Source organism: Python bivittatus, unplaced genomic scaffold, assembly GCF_059951505.1.
Source record: "Python bivittatus isolate LINGU-HERP-01145 unplaced genomic scaffold, Pbiv_v1 ctg000810_np1212, whole genome shotgun sequence".
Taxonomy (NCBI): Eukaryota; Metazoa; Chordata; class Lepidosauria; order Squamata; family Pythonidae; genus Python; species Python bivittatus.
The window spans coordinates 919,612-936,141 of NW_028277111.1; the positions used below are offsets into that span (position 1 = coordinate 919,612).

Below are 16,530 nucleotides of genomic sequence, written 5' to 3' on the forward strand. Positions count from 1 at the left end.
TGACTTTCCACATCCTCTCTAGTTCCTCGTTCAGGCCCTGGTACTTCTCCAGCTTCTCATGCTCCTTCTTCCTGATGTTGCTGTCACTTGGCACAGTTACATCTATCACCACTGCTGTCTTCTGGTCCTTGTCTACTACCACAATGTCTGGTTGATCGGTCAGTACCTGCCTGTCTGTCTGGATCTGGAAGTCCCACAGGATCTTAGCCCTGTTATTCTTCATTACCTTCTGTGGAATCTCCCATCTGGACTTGGGAGGGTCTAGCCCATACACTGTGCAGATGTTCCTGTACCCAATGCCAGCTACTTGGTTGTACCATTCAGTGTATGCTGTTCCTGCCTGCATCTTACACCCTGCCACTATGTGAGACTGTCTCTGAGGCCTCTTTGCACAATCTGCACCTTGGGTCCTGTCTAGCGTGGTAGACCCCTGCTTCTATGGATCTGGTGCTTAGTGCCCGGTCTAATGCTGGCTGGAGATTTCTGGGAGTTGAAGTCCACATATCTTAAAGTTGCTAAGGTTGAGAAACGCTGTGCTAGGCGTTCACACACTACTGTTAGTGTCTTTAGCCAGTAGGTATAGATCATGTCTGGGCCAGCTGTTGTCCAGCTCTTCACATTCTTGACCCACTGTTGGATGTCTGCTACCATGATGGTGACTAGGTCCTATTCTGGAAAATTGTTGTGGTCTGCTCTCAGGTCTGCAACCACTTTGCATTGGTGTTCTGTGTCTTCTCAGGTCATACAAAACAGTGATTAAAATATAAATGCTTGTAACATTAACATCCAAAACTGTAATTAATATTGATAGAATATCCATTTTTTTCTTCTCTCTTATCTACCCTTAATATTCTAAGGCACCTAAATAACAGAATATTAAGAATCTAAGTATATTATATAAATATCATTGTATCAAAATAACATATTTTACTCAAACTAGAAAATGGAGCCATAGATGGTCTATTTGGCTAGATTTAATAATATGTGAATGGATTTTGCTAGTAACATTTGATGGATATATCTTTATCCCACAATATTTTAATCTGCCTATTGTTGACTACTTTTTCAACTCTACGTTCCCATCAATTTTTCATTACTGGCAGATGATCCTTTTTACAGATGTTCCCCTAAATCATTTTGGCGACTGTGTTATGTCATTGCTTATAGTCAGTTTGTGTGATCTTCTTGCACAAGCTGAGTATATGATCTACTGTTTTTTCTGCTCCTTTGCACAATTTGCACTTTGAATCATCGGATCATTTTTTCTGTTCTGGCCTTGATCGCCTTAGTTCAAACAGCCTGCTTTTGAGCAGCCAAAATCAAGCCTTCCGTTCCTTTTTTAAATGTTCCACTTATAAACCATTGCCAGCTTTTACCTTTATCCACTTTCCCCTCGATCTTTTGTAGAAATTGACCACGTAATGCTTTTCCTTGCCAGCATTCTGTTTGTGTTTTTATCACATTATTTCAATATTCATGTTTTGTTTCCTGTACATTCAGTAAGTTCTAGTTTTTAATTTGCATCCACGCTTGCTCTTGGCTGTCTTTTACACAATCAGCCAATGCATGCTTTTCTTCTTCGACAGTTTGTTGGACTAGAAATAAACCTCTGCCTCCATTTCTTCAGGGCAGGTATAATCTATCAATATTGCTACAGGGGTGTAACATATAGTGAATAATCATGAGTTTTCTTTTTTTTTTTCCGGTCCAAACTGTCCAGTTCAGTTTGTGTCCAGTTAATAATTCCAGCAGTGGGTCATATAACAGGGATGGCCCAGGTATCAATGGCTTTGATTGGTGCTTCCACCGTTCAATTTTGTCTTTAGCAATTTTCTCACACTTTATTCTTTACTAATCGCATTTTTAATTTGTCCATGCTTGATGCCCAGATGTTTGTAGGCTTCATCCTGATGGCTTCTGACGGTTTGGCCATTTGGCGTTTCAATTCCATTACTGTTCGTGATTTTACCCTGATGTATTGCTATTGTAGCCCATTTCTCTAGGCCAAATTCCACTGCTATATCCGGGCTAAAAATCCTTACAGTCTTTGTCAATGACTGGATTTCGGCTAGCCTCTTGCCCCAGAATTGCCTCTGGTCTGATTGAAATAGCTGGTTTTGCTTAAATTGGATGATTTGTGTCTCATAGTCTTCAGTTTTCCCAGCTATTGCTGTTATTTGTTGCTTTATTATGTCCAAAGCTTCCTCAATTTTTCTGGGGCTAAGTCAATACTTTTTTATTAGGCTTGTCTTGATTCTTGCATTCTTCACTTTTTGCTCTTTCACGTTCTTTAAATTACTCACATCTGATCTTAATTTCTTTATCTTGCCCTCCAATCTGATCTTCCACTTTGGGACTGAATATGATTTTGCTTTCAGTTTTCTAATTTCAGTGCCCAGTTCTTCTGTAACTACCACTGCTGTACTGTAGGCAAGCTGATTGGCCTGTTCAATAGATGTTATTTTAATCCTTGAAAGCCCCTTACAGGTAATCCTCGACTTACAACCACAATTGGGACCAGAATTTCCGTTGCTAAGCAATGTGGCCATTAAGTGAGTTGCGCCTGATTTTACGACCTTTTTTCGTTAAGCAAATCCGGCTTCCCCCATTGACTTTGCTTGTTGTAAGCCCCCTGGGAAGGTCACAAATGGTGATAATGTAACCCTGGTACACTGCAACTGTCGTAAGTACATGCCGGTTGCCAATCACCTGAATTTTGATCACATGACTGCAAGGATGCTGCAATGGTTATAAGTGTGAGGACTGGTCATAAGTCACTTTTTTCAGCAACATCGTCACTTCAAACGGTTGTTAAATGAATGGTCATAAGTCAAGGATTACCTGTTTCACATCCTTCATTATAGATGCTGGGTCTTTTTTGGGCACTATTTTTGGGGAATAATAATAATTATTGTTGTTGATCACACAGTCAGCCAGATGTTTAGACTGGATTTGGCATTTTTATCCTCCTATCAAGTTCTTCCAAGGACCTGGGACAGGGAGATGTGGTTGTTTGAGGATGTTAAAGGTATCATTGCAGGATGTCAGCTGCTCCAAGTAAAGCTGCCTTTTGCAATTGACTGATGGTGATTTTGTCAATGCCGGTGGTCTTCAAATGGTGCTCCAGATGTTTTGAGATTGCACTCAGGGCACCTATTGCTATTGGTACTATTTTTGCTTCTTTTGCCACAGTCGTTCTACTTCTATTTGCAGGTCTTTGTATTTTGTGATTTTCTCCAGTTCTTTCTTTTCCATTCTGTTGTCTCCTGGGATTGGAGGGTCGACTATCCAGACTTTTTTGTCTTTCTTATCAATAATTATTAAGTCTGGGGTGTTGTGTGGCAGGAGTTTGTCTGTTTGAATTCTAAAGTCCCAGAACACTTTAGCTTTTTCATTTTCTATTACTTTGCCTGTTTTGTGGTATTATTATTATTATTATTATTATTATTATTATTATTATTATTATTATATATTGATCAACTCCAGGCAGCGAGCATGCCTAATATTCCTGCCTCCTATTTTTCACACAACAACCTTGTGAGGTAGGTTACTATACAATGAGCTCAATCCTTCAGCACGTTATTAAATCTCGGCCCTAGAAGCAGCGATCTACTTCTTCATCTTCTCATTCTGATACTATTTCAAACATGGACAAAGAACGCAATGCACTCTTTGACATCTGGAGTGTGGCTTTCTTTCCACCTACATAAGATAATTCTCTTAGCAGAACCCCACCATCGAAGTTACTGGCAGCACGCTGTTGTCTCCACACCACTGTGGCATTGAGTAGGGTAATAGAAAGTAACTGCATTTCCTTTCCTCCCACCCTTTCCCTCCCTCTCTGTCCTAATGGCCAGGGTGCTGCTGACAAATTATCTCATTTCTATAATGTTCTGGCTGCTTCTGGTTGCAGGTACACCTACGGGAAGCCGGTTCCTGGTCTGGTGAACGTCAGGGTTTGCCGGAAATATTCCTATTTCGGAAGCTCATGTTATGGTGAAGAGTCAAAAGCTGTCTGCGAGGAATTCAGTGGACAGGTGAGTCCCAAAGTTGAAGCAGAGACCCTGTGACCAGGGTGGGGAAGTTTCCTCAACCACTGGAGTCCATGTGAAGTCCACACGATCAGGGACAAAATTAATCCACAGGGAGTACATAGAGCAGTGTTTTTCAACCTCAGCAATTTGAAAATATGTGGACTTCAATTCCCAGAATTCCCCAGCCAGCAACTTCAGCAGGAGTTGAAGTCCATACATCTTAAAGCATGCTGGCTAGGGAATTCTGGGAATTGAAGTCCACACATATTCAAGTTGCTGGGGTTGAGAAACACTGGCATAGAAGAAGATGGAGATGGCACTGAAGAAGCCATTATGTAAACACCAGCTTGTTTGTTTATTTATTTATTTAAAATGTATTGATTGATATAAAATTGATATGGCCACCTCTCTCGCAATTGTGACTCTAGGCTGTGAATGAGGATTAAAACCAGAGCTTAGCCCTGGAAGGGAAGAGAGAGTGAGAAAGAAACTCAAGATTGCCCCATCTTGATTCTCTTTGGTATAAGGAGGAAGGAAGGGAAAACACAGTGAGGCTTTCAAGATTCTGTTATTATATCCTCGAACAAAAGAGTTCCAGTAGTTCTTGTGGTCTCTGTTTCCTGGCCTGGCCTCGAAGGCCTGTCAGTGGGATGGACAAACTGTGGGACTGCATAATGGTGATAAATAGGAATCAGGAGAGACCCAGATTTGTCTCCCCACTCAACCATAGTTTCACTGCAACTTTGGACTGGTCACTGACTCAGCCCAACCTACCTCACTGGATGACTATGAAGATAATATTAAGGGAGGCCCTCATGTGCATCCCCTTGAGCACCCAGTGGAAAAGTGGGATATAAAGATTATCAATAAATCATAGGGGCAAGTTTTCTAAAGGGGGCTGGTCTTCAGGGCCATCCTGAGAAGGATCAAGAAAACCAAGATGACAGCCACAATCACACCACTGGAGCCCCACCCCCCTTTTACCTGCATCATGACACATGTAAAAAAGGAGCAGGGCTTCAGTCACATAGTCCCAGCCACCATCTGGACTTTCTTGACCCCATGCAGACACTCCTGGTCCAGGATAACGGGCGAGAAAGCCTAACGCATTCTACCCAGCTTGAGGCTATCCTTGGATAATGCTAGATTAAGGGGGAAAGGACTGTAATTTAAGATTACTTAAACTTCTTTCCACTCGTGGGCTGGAGTCAAGTTGAAGGCAACGTCACAGGGAGATGGTAGAAGAACTAACCCCTGGGTGTGCTTGTGCTATGATTAGGTGCAAATGTGGGCACACCTCAGTTAGCCTGGGTGATTGGAATGGCTTCTCTGCTACAGTCTGAAAACTTAAGTCAAGGGTGAAGTTGAGTCCCAAAGTTCTCCATTGTTCAGAAGTCTTTTAGATCAGCTGGGCCAAGTGGCAGACCATGGGTGGTCCCTGCAAGCTACAGCCTGAGATGGCCTACCCTAGGAAAATTCTTGAGGAGAACAGGAAGAATAAGAGAATTTGCAATGGCAACTTGCTACTCCCTGATTTCTTATGCAGGCTGATATACACGGCTGCTTCTCTCATGTGGTGGACCTGAAGATATTCCAGATGAAGAGGGATGGATTTCAGATGGAGCTTCAGACAGTGGGTGTAATCACAGAAGAAGGGACAGGTATAGTTTGGGGAATGTGAAAGATAGTTTGGCTGGAGGTTGATAAGGCTCAGCACAGCCTACTTTGCCCCGTGAAGGTTGCAGCTTCAGTCTTCAGCATCTTCATCTAAAACAATGTTCTTCAAACTCGGGGACTTTAAGATGTGTGGACTTCAACTCCCAGAATTCCCAGCAAAAGCCAGAGAGCTTTTGTGACCCAGAATATATCATGTGCCTGGGATAAATGATCCCATTGTCTGAGTTGTTAACAAGAAAACTTCTAATCTTTCTCTGAGCCTAGGAAATGAAATTTGCCAGACCAGCTGGCTGGGGAGTTTGGGGGTGAAAAAGGCACGAAAGGCTGCTATTGTGACTCCTAAGCTTTGCATGTGTTGCTGGTTCCTTTCGGCAGAGATTAAGCTGACAGGCTCAGCTACCACACTGATAACTTCGACAATCAGCGCTGTTACTTTTGAAAAGATGGACACTTTCTACAAGCCCGGGCTTCCCTTCTCTGGGGAGGTAAGGCAAACTGGTTGATGATCCCCCTGGTTAAATATCTAATTGGAACCATGTATGGAGTCTGGGTGAGCATGACAGTCCAACAGGCCCTTCCTACTCTTTGGATCCACCCACTCCAAGCCTCCAAGATGTTTCTCCTGAAGCTTTGCAGAAACGTAGATGAGTGGTTCCTCTTCCCCCTTCTGCCCAACTCCTGTTCACACAACTGCCCTGACCAGCAGGTTCAATCTAACACAGCAGTTGAGTTCATTCCTAAGCCCATGTGTTTGTTTTGTACATTTAGATGAAACTTGTGGACGGTAGCAAGAAGCCGTTGGCCAACAAGACCATTGAACTTCAAATATCGGAAGTAGCGAACAAATCCTACTACAAAACTAATGATGAAGGACGAGTCCACTTTTCCATAGATACTTCTAACTTCACGAATGAAGCCATGCAACTCACTGTGAGTTTTCTTAGTGACTGGGATCTAAAGAAGATGGGATATTACAGTTAGCCTCCTCCTTGGAATATAGCAGTATGAGTGGACCTAGACAATTCTGACTTGGAGAGCCTTTGGTTTCTCCTGTGTCTTTTCCTTCCCTTCATCTTTTCCATCGCTTTGTTAGATCTGTCCCCGTGGACTAATTGCATTCATTGTTTCTCTTTGGGGTCCATTTTGCTCCGCAAGCCCAATTTTCTAAGAAGCCTGGTGGTATCTTGATCAAGGCAAAGTTGGACGCGGTGTAGATATATGTAGAAAGAGGGTTTTGTCCCTGACTTTTGGAGAGCAGCAAGCCAATGATCCTATTCTAGACTTACAAAAGAAAGATGCACCAAGAGGGAATGATTAAAAATAATGTGACTTGGCATTTTAATAGCCGAGGTACCCCAATGGTGGAATTGGTCCCTTGTCCCGTTAAAGTTGGCACCAAGTCAACTAATCATCTATTGCGCCTGCTCACTTGGGGCTTGGGCTGAATGTAGGATGCTATTTGATTTAGAGTCCTCTTTGATAGATGTAAGCGCTCTTGTTTTGTACGGTGTTCACTCTTAAATGTTTATTTGGTTCTACGGATATATTTACTGTAGCCTGCTTTGGGAATTTCTTTCAATGCAAAGTGTGCTAACCTTTTTAAACGTCCCACGCAAGCTAGCGTTTTTGGAAAAACAGCCCTACAGCAACACCCAGTTCTTCATTGTGACTTCAACTTAAAGTAAGCTCCCAGAATCAAGGCTGAATGAGAGACTTTTAATTCTCTTTTTGTCTAATTCAAGAACAATTCTTGAGCCTGTCAATCAATACTTAACCCATTCCATGCACAGCTGTTAGGAAGTTCCTGTTTGCTGCAGTGTTTCCTGATGATTGCAAATGGCTGGAGGACTTACATTGTTTGGGTTGTAATTCTGAGGGTATTGCCTTTAAACCAGTTTATGAATACTTAAATCAATGAAAGACATTAGCTACCTTAATTCCTTTTATCTCATCTCTGGGTCAGAGTCGTCGAGAGTCAGGCGGCATACAAGTTGAATATATGATTATACTTATGATTATGAATGTGATTATTTGTATCATTTCTCTTTTTCACCAGGCAATTTACCAGACTGAATCTCCTTGTTACGATAGGAACTGGGTCTCCCCTCATCACCAAAATGCCCATTACTCAGCACCACGTTTCTATTCTCCAAGTCAAAGCTACCTCAAAATTGAATTGCCTGCTAGCACGCTAAGTTGCGGAAAACATACAGTCATCCGCATCCATTATGTTCTCAACCCAAATGTCATAAAGGACAAAGAAGTTGTCTTTTACTACTTGGTAAGTCTGAACAAAGTGGCCTTTATTTCAATCCCAAGAGCTGAAAAGGTGAGGGAGTATCTGAGGAGTAGTTCAGTGTGGTTGCATAGTACAGGAGGAACATAGGGGAACACAACTCTAGTATTTTTTCCAAAAAGATTGATGGATCATGTAGGATTACCAAATCTCAGTTGGAGAACTCCAGATACTTGTAAAATCGCAAAAAGAATTAAAATCTGCAGCCCACATCGGGCCATTCTACATTAACTAATTGATGGGCCTTCCTTGTTTTGTCAAGTAAATAAGGTGAGAAGAATACCTTTGAGTTTTTAGCACAGAACAACTTGGGGAATATATTAAACCAAACACGTTCTTCCTACTTCAGCTACCCATTTAAGGGAAACTGATCCTTTACATTGGTGCTCACATTTCTAATGACATTTTAAAAGGTTGTGATTCACCCCATTATACCTCGCTACAAATGCGCTACAAAGATGTATGACTATATTGATGGCTTTTGGGGGAGCCAGGTTAAAAAAATCTTCTCTTAAACATATTTAGAATGATTCCTCTATTTTAAGTGTCCAGGTTATATGCACGTTTATAGGTTTTTATTATATCTCCCCTGCAGTATACTGGGCCAATGTAGAGTAGGGTAGGGTAGGGTAGGGTAGGGTAGAGTAGAGTAGAGTAGAGTAGAGTAGAGTAGAATAGAATAGAATAGAATAGAATAGAATAGAATAGAATAGAATAGAATAGAATAGAATAGAATAGAATAGAATAGAATAGAATAGAATAGAATAGAATAGGAGTTTCTCAACTTTCTCAACTTTAAGATGTGTGGACTTCAACTCCCAGAATTCCCCAGCCAGCTTGCTGGCTGGGGATTTCTGGGAGTTGAAGTCCACACATCTTAAAGTTGATGAGGTTGAGAAACCCTGGAATAGAATGTACTATTACATAAAGTAATGTAACATAGCATAACATCGCAACAGCAATTTATGCAAACAGAAGCTGTTGACTAATTGATATCTGTGCATAAGATTACAGTCCATTCTCGTGAACTTAATTATAATTTACCAAGGGCTGATTGGTCTTGCATGCCCCAGGAGATTTCTCCTCTAAAAACTTCCAGCTGCTTCATTTGGGCTCAGTTGGGAAGTTTCAAAATCATTTCTTTTTTTTAATTTAAGTTAAAAAAATAGTTTTTCCACCTACTTTGGTATTACAGCCTCCTCATTCCCACTTCATCCAGGAAAAGTGTGTCTTTTTGCCATTGAAAGATTGCCTACCCCTTTTAGGTCAACTTTTAATTGTGTCTTTGCCGTGCAAATACAGAATATTTCAATATCTGTTAGAAATAAGGGAGATCTGTTGCAAGATCCGTAAAACAAAAAAGCAAAGGACTTTTTCCTTCCAAAGGGGAGCCATTCGAATCCTATTTCCAGCTGTTACCTCTGCTTGATTACCACTCCAAAATGGGATCAAGAAATGTCACTCCCTTTGTCACCTTATGGGTAATTCCTGCCTTCCAAGCATAGGAATCATTGACACATAGCTGCTATACGACTCTTACACTGGTTTTATATTTACAGCACTTACAAGTGTAAGAGATATTGGGGAAGCTGGGAAAGGAATTGAAGGGAGAGAGAAACGATCAAGAGATAGCCAGCAAATCATTTGATAGTTTATCTTATGAAGGGCAACCTGGCCCAGGTGGCAGGAAACCCAGGAGAAGCATTTCATATCATTCAGAAAGACTCTGACTTAATTAACTCACTACAACTGAGGCTGGGAAATTCCTCTTGCAGTTTCCAAGATCCTGTATTTCCCCCAGACAAGCATGAAAGCTCTTAGACCAGTGTTCTTCAAACTTGGCAACTTTAAGATGGGTGGACTTCCATTCCCAGAATTCCCCAGCCAGCATGGGAGTTGAATTCTGGAAGTTGAAGTCCACCCATCTTAAAGTTGCTGAGTTTGGAAAACACGGTCGTAGAGAAATCTAGGTAGTTCTTGTTTCTTTGATCACAGCCAGCTGTGTGGGCCTTGACAACAAGTCCTTTTGTTTTTTTCATGAAGGTGCTGGCAAAAGGGGAGATTGTGAAGACCGATACTCACAACCTAAAAGTAAAGCATAATAAAGGTAAAATGTTTTCCTTCCTCTTCCCATTTTCCCTCTACCCACTTTCCTTTGGGAATGAATGGATGAAAGGATAACACTTTTATTCCTTTTTTGCTCTCTACTACTAATAAAATCTCATCTCCAAAAAGTTTTTGCCTACCATAGAAATTGAAGAGTACAGGTAGTCCTCACTTAACAACCACAACTGGACTGGAATTTAGGTCGTTAAGCGAATCACCATGTGACCAGACCTGATTTTACAATCTTTTTTGCAGCAGTTGTTAAGTGAATCACGTGATCATTAAGCAAATCAGGCAGTTGTTCAGTGAATCACACGGTTCCCCATTGATTTTGCTTGCCCGCTGGGAAGGTAATAAATGGCGACCACATGACCCCGGCATGCTACAACCATCGTAAGTGTGATCTGGTTGCCAAGCGCCCGGATCGCAATCACATGACTGCGAGGGCGCTGCGACAGTCATAACTTCAGGCACCAGTCGTAAGTCACTTTTTTGCACTGTCATAACTTCAAACGGTCACTAAATGAACGGTCATTAAGCAAGGACTACCTGTACATTCAACGTAGCATTTTGATGACCATTATACCAATGGCATAAAAATTCACACAGGAAGGTTCTGTGAACTTTTATTAATCAACAACTCCGTTGCATGAATATTGCACAGACATATCTGTAGAATGCATTTGAAAATATCCTCATTGTGATTGCAGTGCTGATAACAAGCGGACATAATTGTTTGATGCACAAAACTCACTGGCAGACCTCGCTGGTGGGCAAAAAAGGAACAAGCCAAGGATCAGTCTATAAATCAATGTCCTTAAGTCAAGCAGGGACTTGGAACAGGGTGTCTGCGGGGAGCCAAGATGGTAGCTGTCACCATACAATTGAACCCTTGCCTTTTTAAAGTGCATCTCCCATCTAAATGCTACTCAGTTTCAACTCTGCTTAGTTTTTCTGAAATCAGGCAAAGTCATTTGTGGCAAATAAATGGCACTCCATGGAGGATCCCATGTGCTGGGTGATGCTCCTATCTCCTTAGATCCACTTTATAAAGGCAGCGCTGAATTTTGTATTTAAGGAGCCTGATGAAATGGTGCATTAAAAGAGTCCCCTTGTACAAGCTCAGGGGTATCTGCGGGGTACAGTCAAAAACAGGCACAGCTTTGATCACACGGGCAGGGCTGCCCTCTTTTGGGACCACATCCTGTCTACCCCTCTATACGAAGTTGCACCAAACCATTCCAGCCACATCATTCTAATAATAAATTTGGCCAGACGATAGCTGGGTACACCCATCAGTCTTTAAAGAAATATATAGCCTATGATGAAATGTTGACGCCTCACCTCCACTCTTAAGAAAGCAGTTGGCAATTAGGTGGGAAGGCCAAAATATATCTTACACATTTATTCTAAATGGTTCAGAGGTCTTCGCAAGGGATATGTAGTGGGATCCGGGAATGACCTTGGGAGACAAGAGGAAGAGCTGCAGATGATCAGATAAGAGGCAGCTGAGCCCACAGAAACAATGGGAGAGCGGCAAATGACTCAGAAGGGACCCTCCCTAGTCCTGAGCTGTAAAGGCGAGGGGGGAGACGTCCTTTCAGATTTGGAAGTTTCTGTTCATGTAACCTTACAATAAAGATACAGCTAGTACTTCTGGGGGTGCTTATGGTCTGGGCTACCTCGCAAGGCCGGTAGGATGTCAAAAAAGCCAAGACAGCAACTTTGATTGCACGATTGTGGCTGGCACCTTGACAATTTTGACCCTCTCTGTGGATGCCTCTGATATGGTTACCAGTTTACCCATTGGGGGGAGATGGGCGGTTGAAAAATTTAATAAATAAATAAATAAATAAATTTGCTCAGGCTCCACATTTCTACGCCTTGAAGATGCCGCTCTACAGTTTTCCCCACAAGTACTTTCAACGCAAAGCGCAACAGGGGACTTCTCTGATTGCTCTTGATTTCGATCAGTCTGTCCTGCCTCTGTCTCCCCAGGCTTCATTCAGTCTTTCCTGCGTGCTCAGGGTGGAAATGCAGACCAAAGTCTGGTTGGTGGTTCATTGTCTCAGTGGACAGGTCAATGCCTGTCTTGGCAGGTTAGGCATGTCGGCAGGGCTTCTCTGAGGTTGTCATTGCTATCTTTGGCCGCACTCACAGTCCCCTGGGAACGGAACTCTTCCAAATGTATCCCCCTGGCCTCAATTCTTTGTAGTTGCTCAGTCTTCCTGAAATGTCTGTTATTTAACCAGGAGTATTTACCCTGGATCTCTCTGTGGATATCAAGACTGCTCCTTTGGCCCGCTTGTTGCTGTACACAATATTGGATAATGGAGAACTCGTGGCGCACTCTGCAGATTTTCCTGTTGAAACCTGTTTCTCCAATAAGGTAAGGGTGCCAACAGGCTTCATCCACACCCCCTCCTTGCTCCAAAGATGCCCCCCACCCGTTACCACGTGGAGAGGACATGTCTTCACTGAGGATGTCCATCTCATTGCCAGCCTGCTGCTAAGACAGACTGAAGCCCAGTCAAGGTGATTCGATGGAAAGGTGGTGTTTTCCCCAGAAGACGCCTGCCTAGATGTTCTATACGATGCAGAGGAAGGGCCTAAGGGAGGTTGGTGACCTGCAGGGCTTCAAGGAACCCACTGCAGATCTCCCCTTCCATCTAGCTGGAGGACCTCACCTCCACAGGCTGTGTGGCATTTGCTTGTGGGAATAACAGCCTTCTGGAAGACCGACTGCCCATTTCCCAGAAGACTGGTATTCCCATCAGTGCACAGACAGAAGGCCTATGCAGAACCTGCATGGGAGGAGGGAGGGAGGCCCAGATGGAGCAGGAGTTCATCCTACAGTGCACAGCGAAAGGGGAAGGGCAGGGTCCCCATTAGGAGGGTCACCACCTTCTTGCACCTTCTCCCTCACTTTGCAGAGAGATTGCTCTGTTTTTTTTTTCCTTTTTAGCTTTATCATGGGTTCTGGTTACAAGATCTTTCATTCCATTGTTTTAGAGCTGCCCACCTCCTTTGGATTAAATGGAGAAGGAAAGGTGTTGGGGGGCTTCAGGCAGCACTTGCAGTAGGAGGGGGGGTGTCTCTGAAAAGCAACAGGCAAGGTCCTCTTCCTGATCAAACAGACTGATAAAATATTGGCAGCCTTAGAAAGGAAACAGATTCCAGAATGAGTTTGTGGATGTTGTGGTGATGAACACACTGCCTTTTCCTGTTGTTCAGGTGAATCTAGAGTTTGCTGAGCGCAAAGGCCTGCCTGGCAGCCACATAAACCTCCATCTTGCAGCTGCGGGTGACTCCCTCTGTGCTGTCCATGCGGTTGACGAGAGCGTCTACCTCCTGAAGCCGGGAGCGGAACTTTCTTCTCGAACGGTGAGGCCGAGTTGCCTTGCAGGTCCTGGCGGGCTGTGGATCGCCGAGCCCTTCTGCTCTGCCCCCACCAAGTCTCTGCCAGTGGGGTGGATTGAACTCCCAGCATCAGATAAAGGGGAGCCTAGGATACCCCTGCCTCACCAGACTTGAATTTTCCCTTAGAACAATTCAGCCTGTCTGCTGCAAAAGCAAAGGAGCAGTTTCATGGAGCCCGTAGGCATTCTTAGCAAAGGAGGGGTGGGTAGTGCCAGCGTTCCAACCATTGTTGGGAATATGCCCACTTTCTGGGAAAGAAAGAGAGAAAAATAAGCCAGGTTGACAGGCAGCCTCTTGGGGATCTGGAGGATGTAGCTGAGGGCAGCATCTGGCTCCTGGGGGTTGCAGGTTTGGTGGTTACCAGGCTCACCTTGGCAGCCATTTTGTGAATACAGATAGTCCTCACTTACCGACTACTCGTTCAGCAACTGTTCAAAGTTATGACGGTGCTGAAAAAGGAGACTTACAACCAGCCCTTGAAGTTGTGGCTGTCGCAGCATCCCCGTGGTCACATGATTGTGATTTTGGCACTTGGCAACTGGTACACATTTACAACAGTCACAGCATCCTGCGGACACGTAATCACCATTTGCAAATTTCACTGCCAGCTTCCAACAAGCGAAATCAATGGGAAAGCCGGCAGGAAGTCGCAAGTCATGGTCACATGACATTGCGCATAATGACTGCAGGTGATGTGCTTTACGACTGCAGCCAGAATGGATGTAAGTCAGGTGCTGTTACGTGATGTTTCACTTAACTGCATCGCTTAGCGATGGAGTTGCCAGGCCCAACTGCGGTTGATAAGTGAGGGCTACTTATATGCAAGCTTAGCCCACATCACGCATTTGGGGCATCGCATGTGATATTATTTTAAAACTCCAAATGAGCCCCCCCCCCCAAAAAAAGAGCATTCTTGAATCAGAGGATAAGCAAGCAAATTAAAGGGCAGGAGAAGTTTGTGGCAATCAGCTCCTTAAAAATAGCTTGAAATGCATAAGGACCAATATTTTCAACTTTCTTTTCTTCTTTGTGCCTTTGAGTCAGTCTTCACTCCTGGCAACTCTGTGGATGAGTTTCTTGGCAACATTTTCCGAAGCAGTTTGCCCTCGCCTCCTCCATCCTAGGGCTGGGAGAGACAGCCCAGGCCCACATCCCTTTTGCTGGCTTCATGCCTGTGGCAGGACTAGAGACTCGCATCCTTCTGGCTTCTAATCCAGCACTTTTAACCTTTACACAAAGGGGCTCTCTTCAAATATAATTGGATCCCTCAGATCCCTAGAAGGGACAAGTATTAGTCATAAGTGACGGGGCCTTGGTGCCACTTTTAGATTTCACCAGATGAAATGCTTCTCCCCCTAGCTGACTTTGCCTGATCTAAAGAAGCTAAGCAGGGTTGGACCTGATTAGTGTTTGGATGGGAGACCACCAGGGAACCCTTGGGCTGTAGATGGAAAACACATGCTGGAAGAAGGCAGCGGCAAGACACTGTTGTACTGTTGCCAGGGAAGCTCTTGAGAGCCAGTGTGGTGTAGTAGTGAAGGGGTTGACCTAGAAACCAGGAGAGCTTGAATTCTAGTCCTTCCTGGACACGAAAGCCAGCTAGATGACTTTGGGCCACTCTCTCTCTCTCTCTCTCTCTCTCTCTCTCTCTCTCTCTCTCTCTCGCAGCCCAACCCACCTTACAGGGTTGTTGTTGTGGGGAAAATAGGAGAGGGGAGCATTAGGTATTTTGAATTGTACAAAATCAAGGTGGGCTAGAAGTTGAATGGTCACAATACGTGCGCACGTCGTCACCAGGAGGCCAGTGCGTCTCAGAGGAGGTTTTATCATTTTCCGACATACTAACCTGGGATTCTGTTGTTTTCAGGTGTATGATTTGCTGCCTCTAAAAGACCTCAGTGGCTACTACTATGGAGGTGAGAATTTGGAAGACCCGGACACGAACCCCTGTACACCTCCCAAAAAGATCATTGTGGACGGTATCCGCTACCAAACCGATTTCTATTCTTATGGTGAAGGTGACGCCTATACAGTTCTCAAGGTAAATCCCCTCGAGTCACCAAACTCTTTACCGAACTTGGAATTTCGCTCCGAGAGTTGTTAGCAAGGGAAGTCATTCAGACTAAGCCATAAACAAAGATGAACATGAGTAAATATAGTTTGTTTAGAAAAATATACTAATTAAACTCTTTGGGGCAATGTTTCTCAACCTTGGCCACTTGAAGATGTGTGGACTTCAACTCCCAGAATTCCCCAGCCAGCTGGGGAATTCTGGGAATGGAAGTCCACACATCTTCAAATGGCTACGGTTGAGAAATACTGATCTGGGGTAATCCCATCACTGTTCTCTGATGTGGTGTGCTGTTTGGCCCTGAGAAGAATAAAAATATGATTAAATAAAAATAAAAAATGAAGTGATGGACTCTGAAACATGACTGGTTAGCTTTGGTGGAGTGATCACAGAGAAGCTGGAAAATAGTTGAAAATGCCTGCATTTAGACTACTTTTGATTAGGGATGTGTGGGTCACTATAAATCTGCCTTATTTTAATTTCCACAGTTGTCTGACAGCATTCAAGCTTGTGTTTCTGCATTTCTTTTTCTAAAAAAAGTGCAGCCCTCTTTTGCTTTCATTCCCAACTCTCCCTATCACGCAGGATCTTTGGACGTAATTGGTATTAAAGTGCGGAGGCTGCTGACATAGAGAAACATTTTTCTCTTGGACTCCCTTTATTACATTGGTTTTCCCAAAGTCGGCTTTTAAGAGCGTAACATTGTTCCCAATTTTTGTCAGAGGTTCCACACACAGCTGCAGAAAGCCAGAAGAAGCCTGACGGCATCTTTTCAACCAAATGTGTTTGGTGTTGTGTATGCAGATTTTTGTGTGTGTGTGTGTGTGCCAAGAATAGAGAGAGTCCCTGCTTAGTACTGTTATCTGTACCCAGATAATATTTCTTTGGGTGGATTTTGCAAATCTGCTTCTGTAGAAATCAGTGGC

The 16,530-nt window shown here is 43.5% G+C and overlaps 1 protein-coding gene across 1 annotated transcript in view; it reads left to right on the plus strand.

The window, feature by feature from the left end:
• LOC103057914 (alpha-2-macroglobulin) overlaps window positions 1–16,530 on the plus strand; it is a 60,695-nt gene that overhangs the window by 14,709 nt on the left and 29,456 nt on the right. Inside the window, exons 8-16 of the mRNA XM_088129332.1 lie at window positions 3,914–4,037; window positions 5,581–5,695; window positions 6,087–6,196; window positions 6,480–6,641; window positions 7,768–7,992; window positions 10,051–10,114; window positions 12,366–12,502; window positions 13,348–13,497; window positions 15,401–15,574. Of these exons, the coding sequence (XP_087985458.1) occupies window positions 3,914–4,037; window positions 5,581–5,695; window positions 6,087–6,196; window positions 6,480–6,641; window positions 7,768–7,992; window positions 10,051–10,114; window positions 12,366–12,502; window positions 13,348–13,497; window positions 15,401–15,574 (1,261 nt within the window). The remainder of the gene's footprint in view (window positions 1–3,913; window positions 4,038–5,580; window positions 5,696–6,086; window positions 6,197–6,479; window positions 6,642–7,767; window positions 7,993–10,050; window positions 10,115–12,365; window positions 12,503–13,347; window positions 13,498–15,400; window positions 15,575–16,530) is intronic.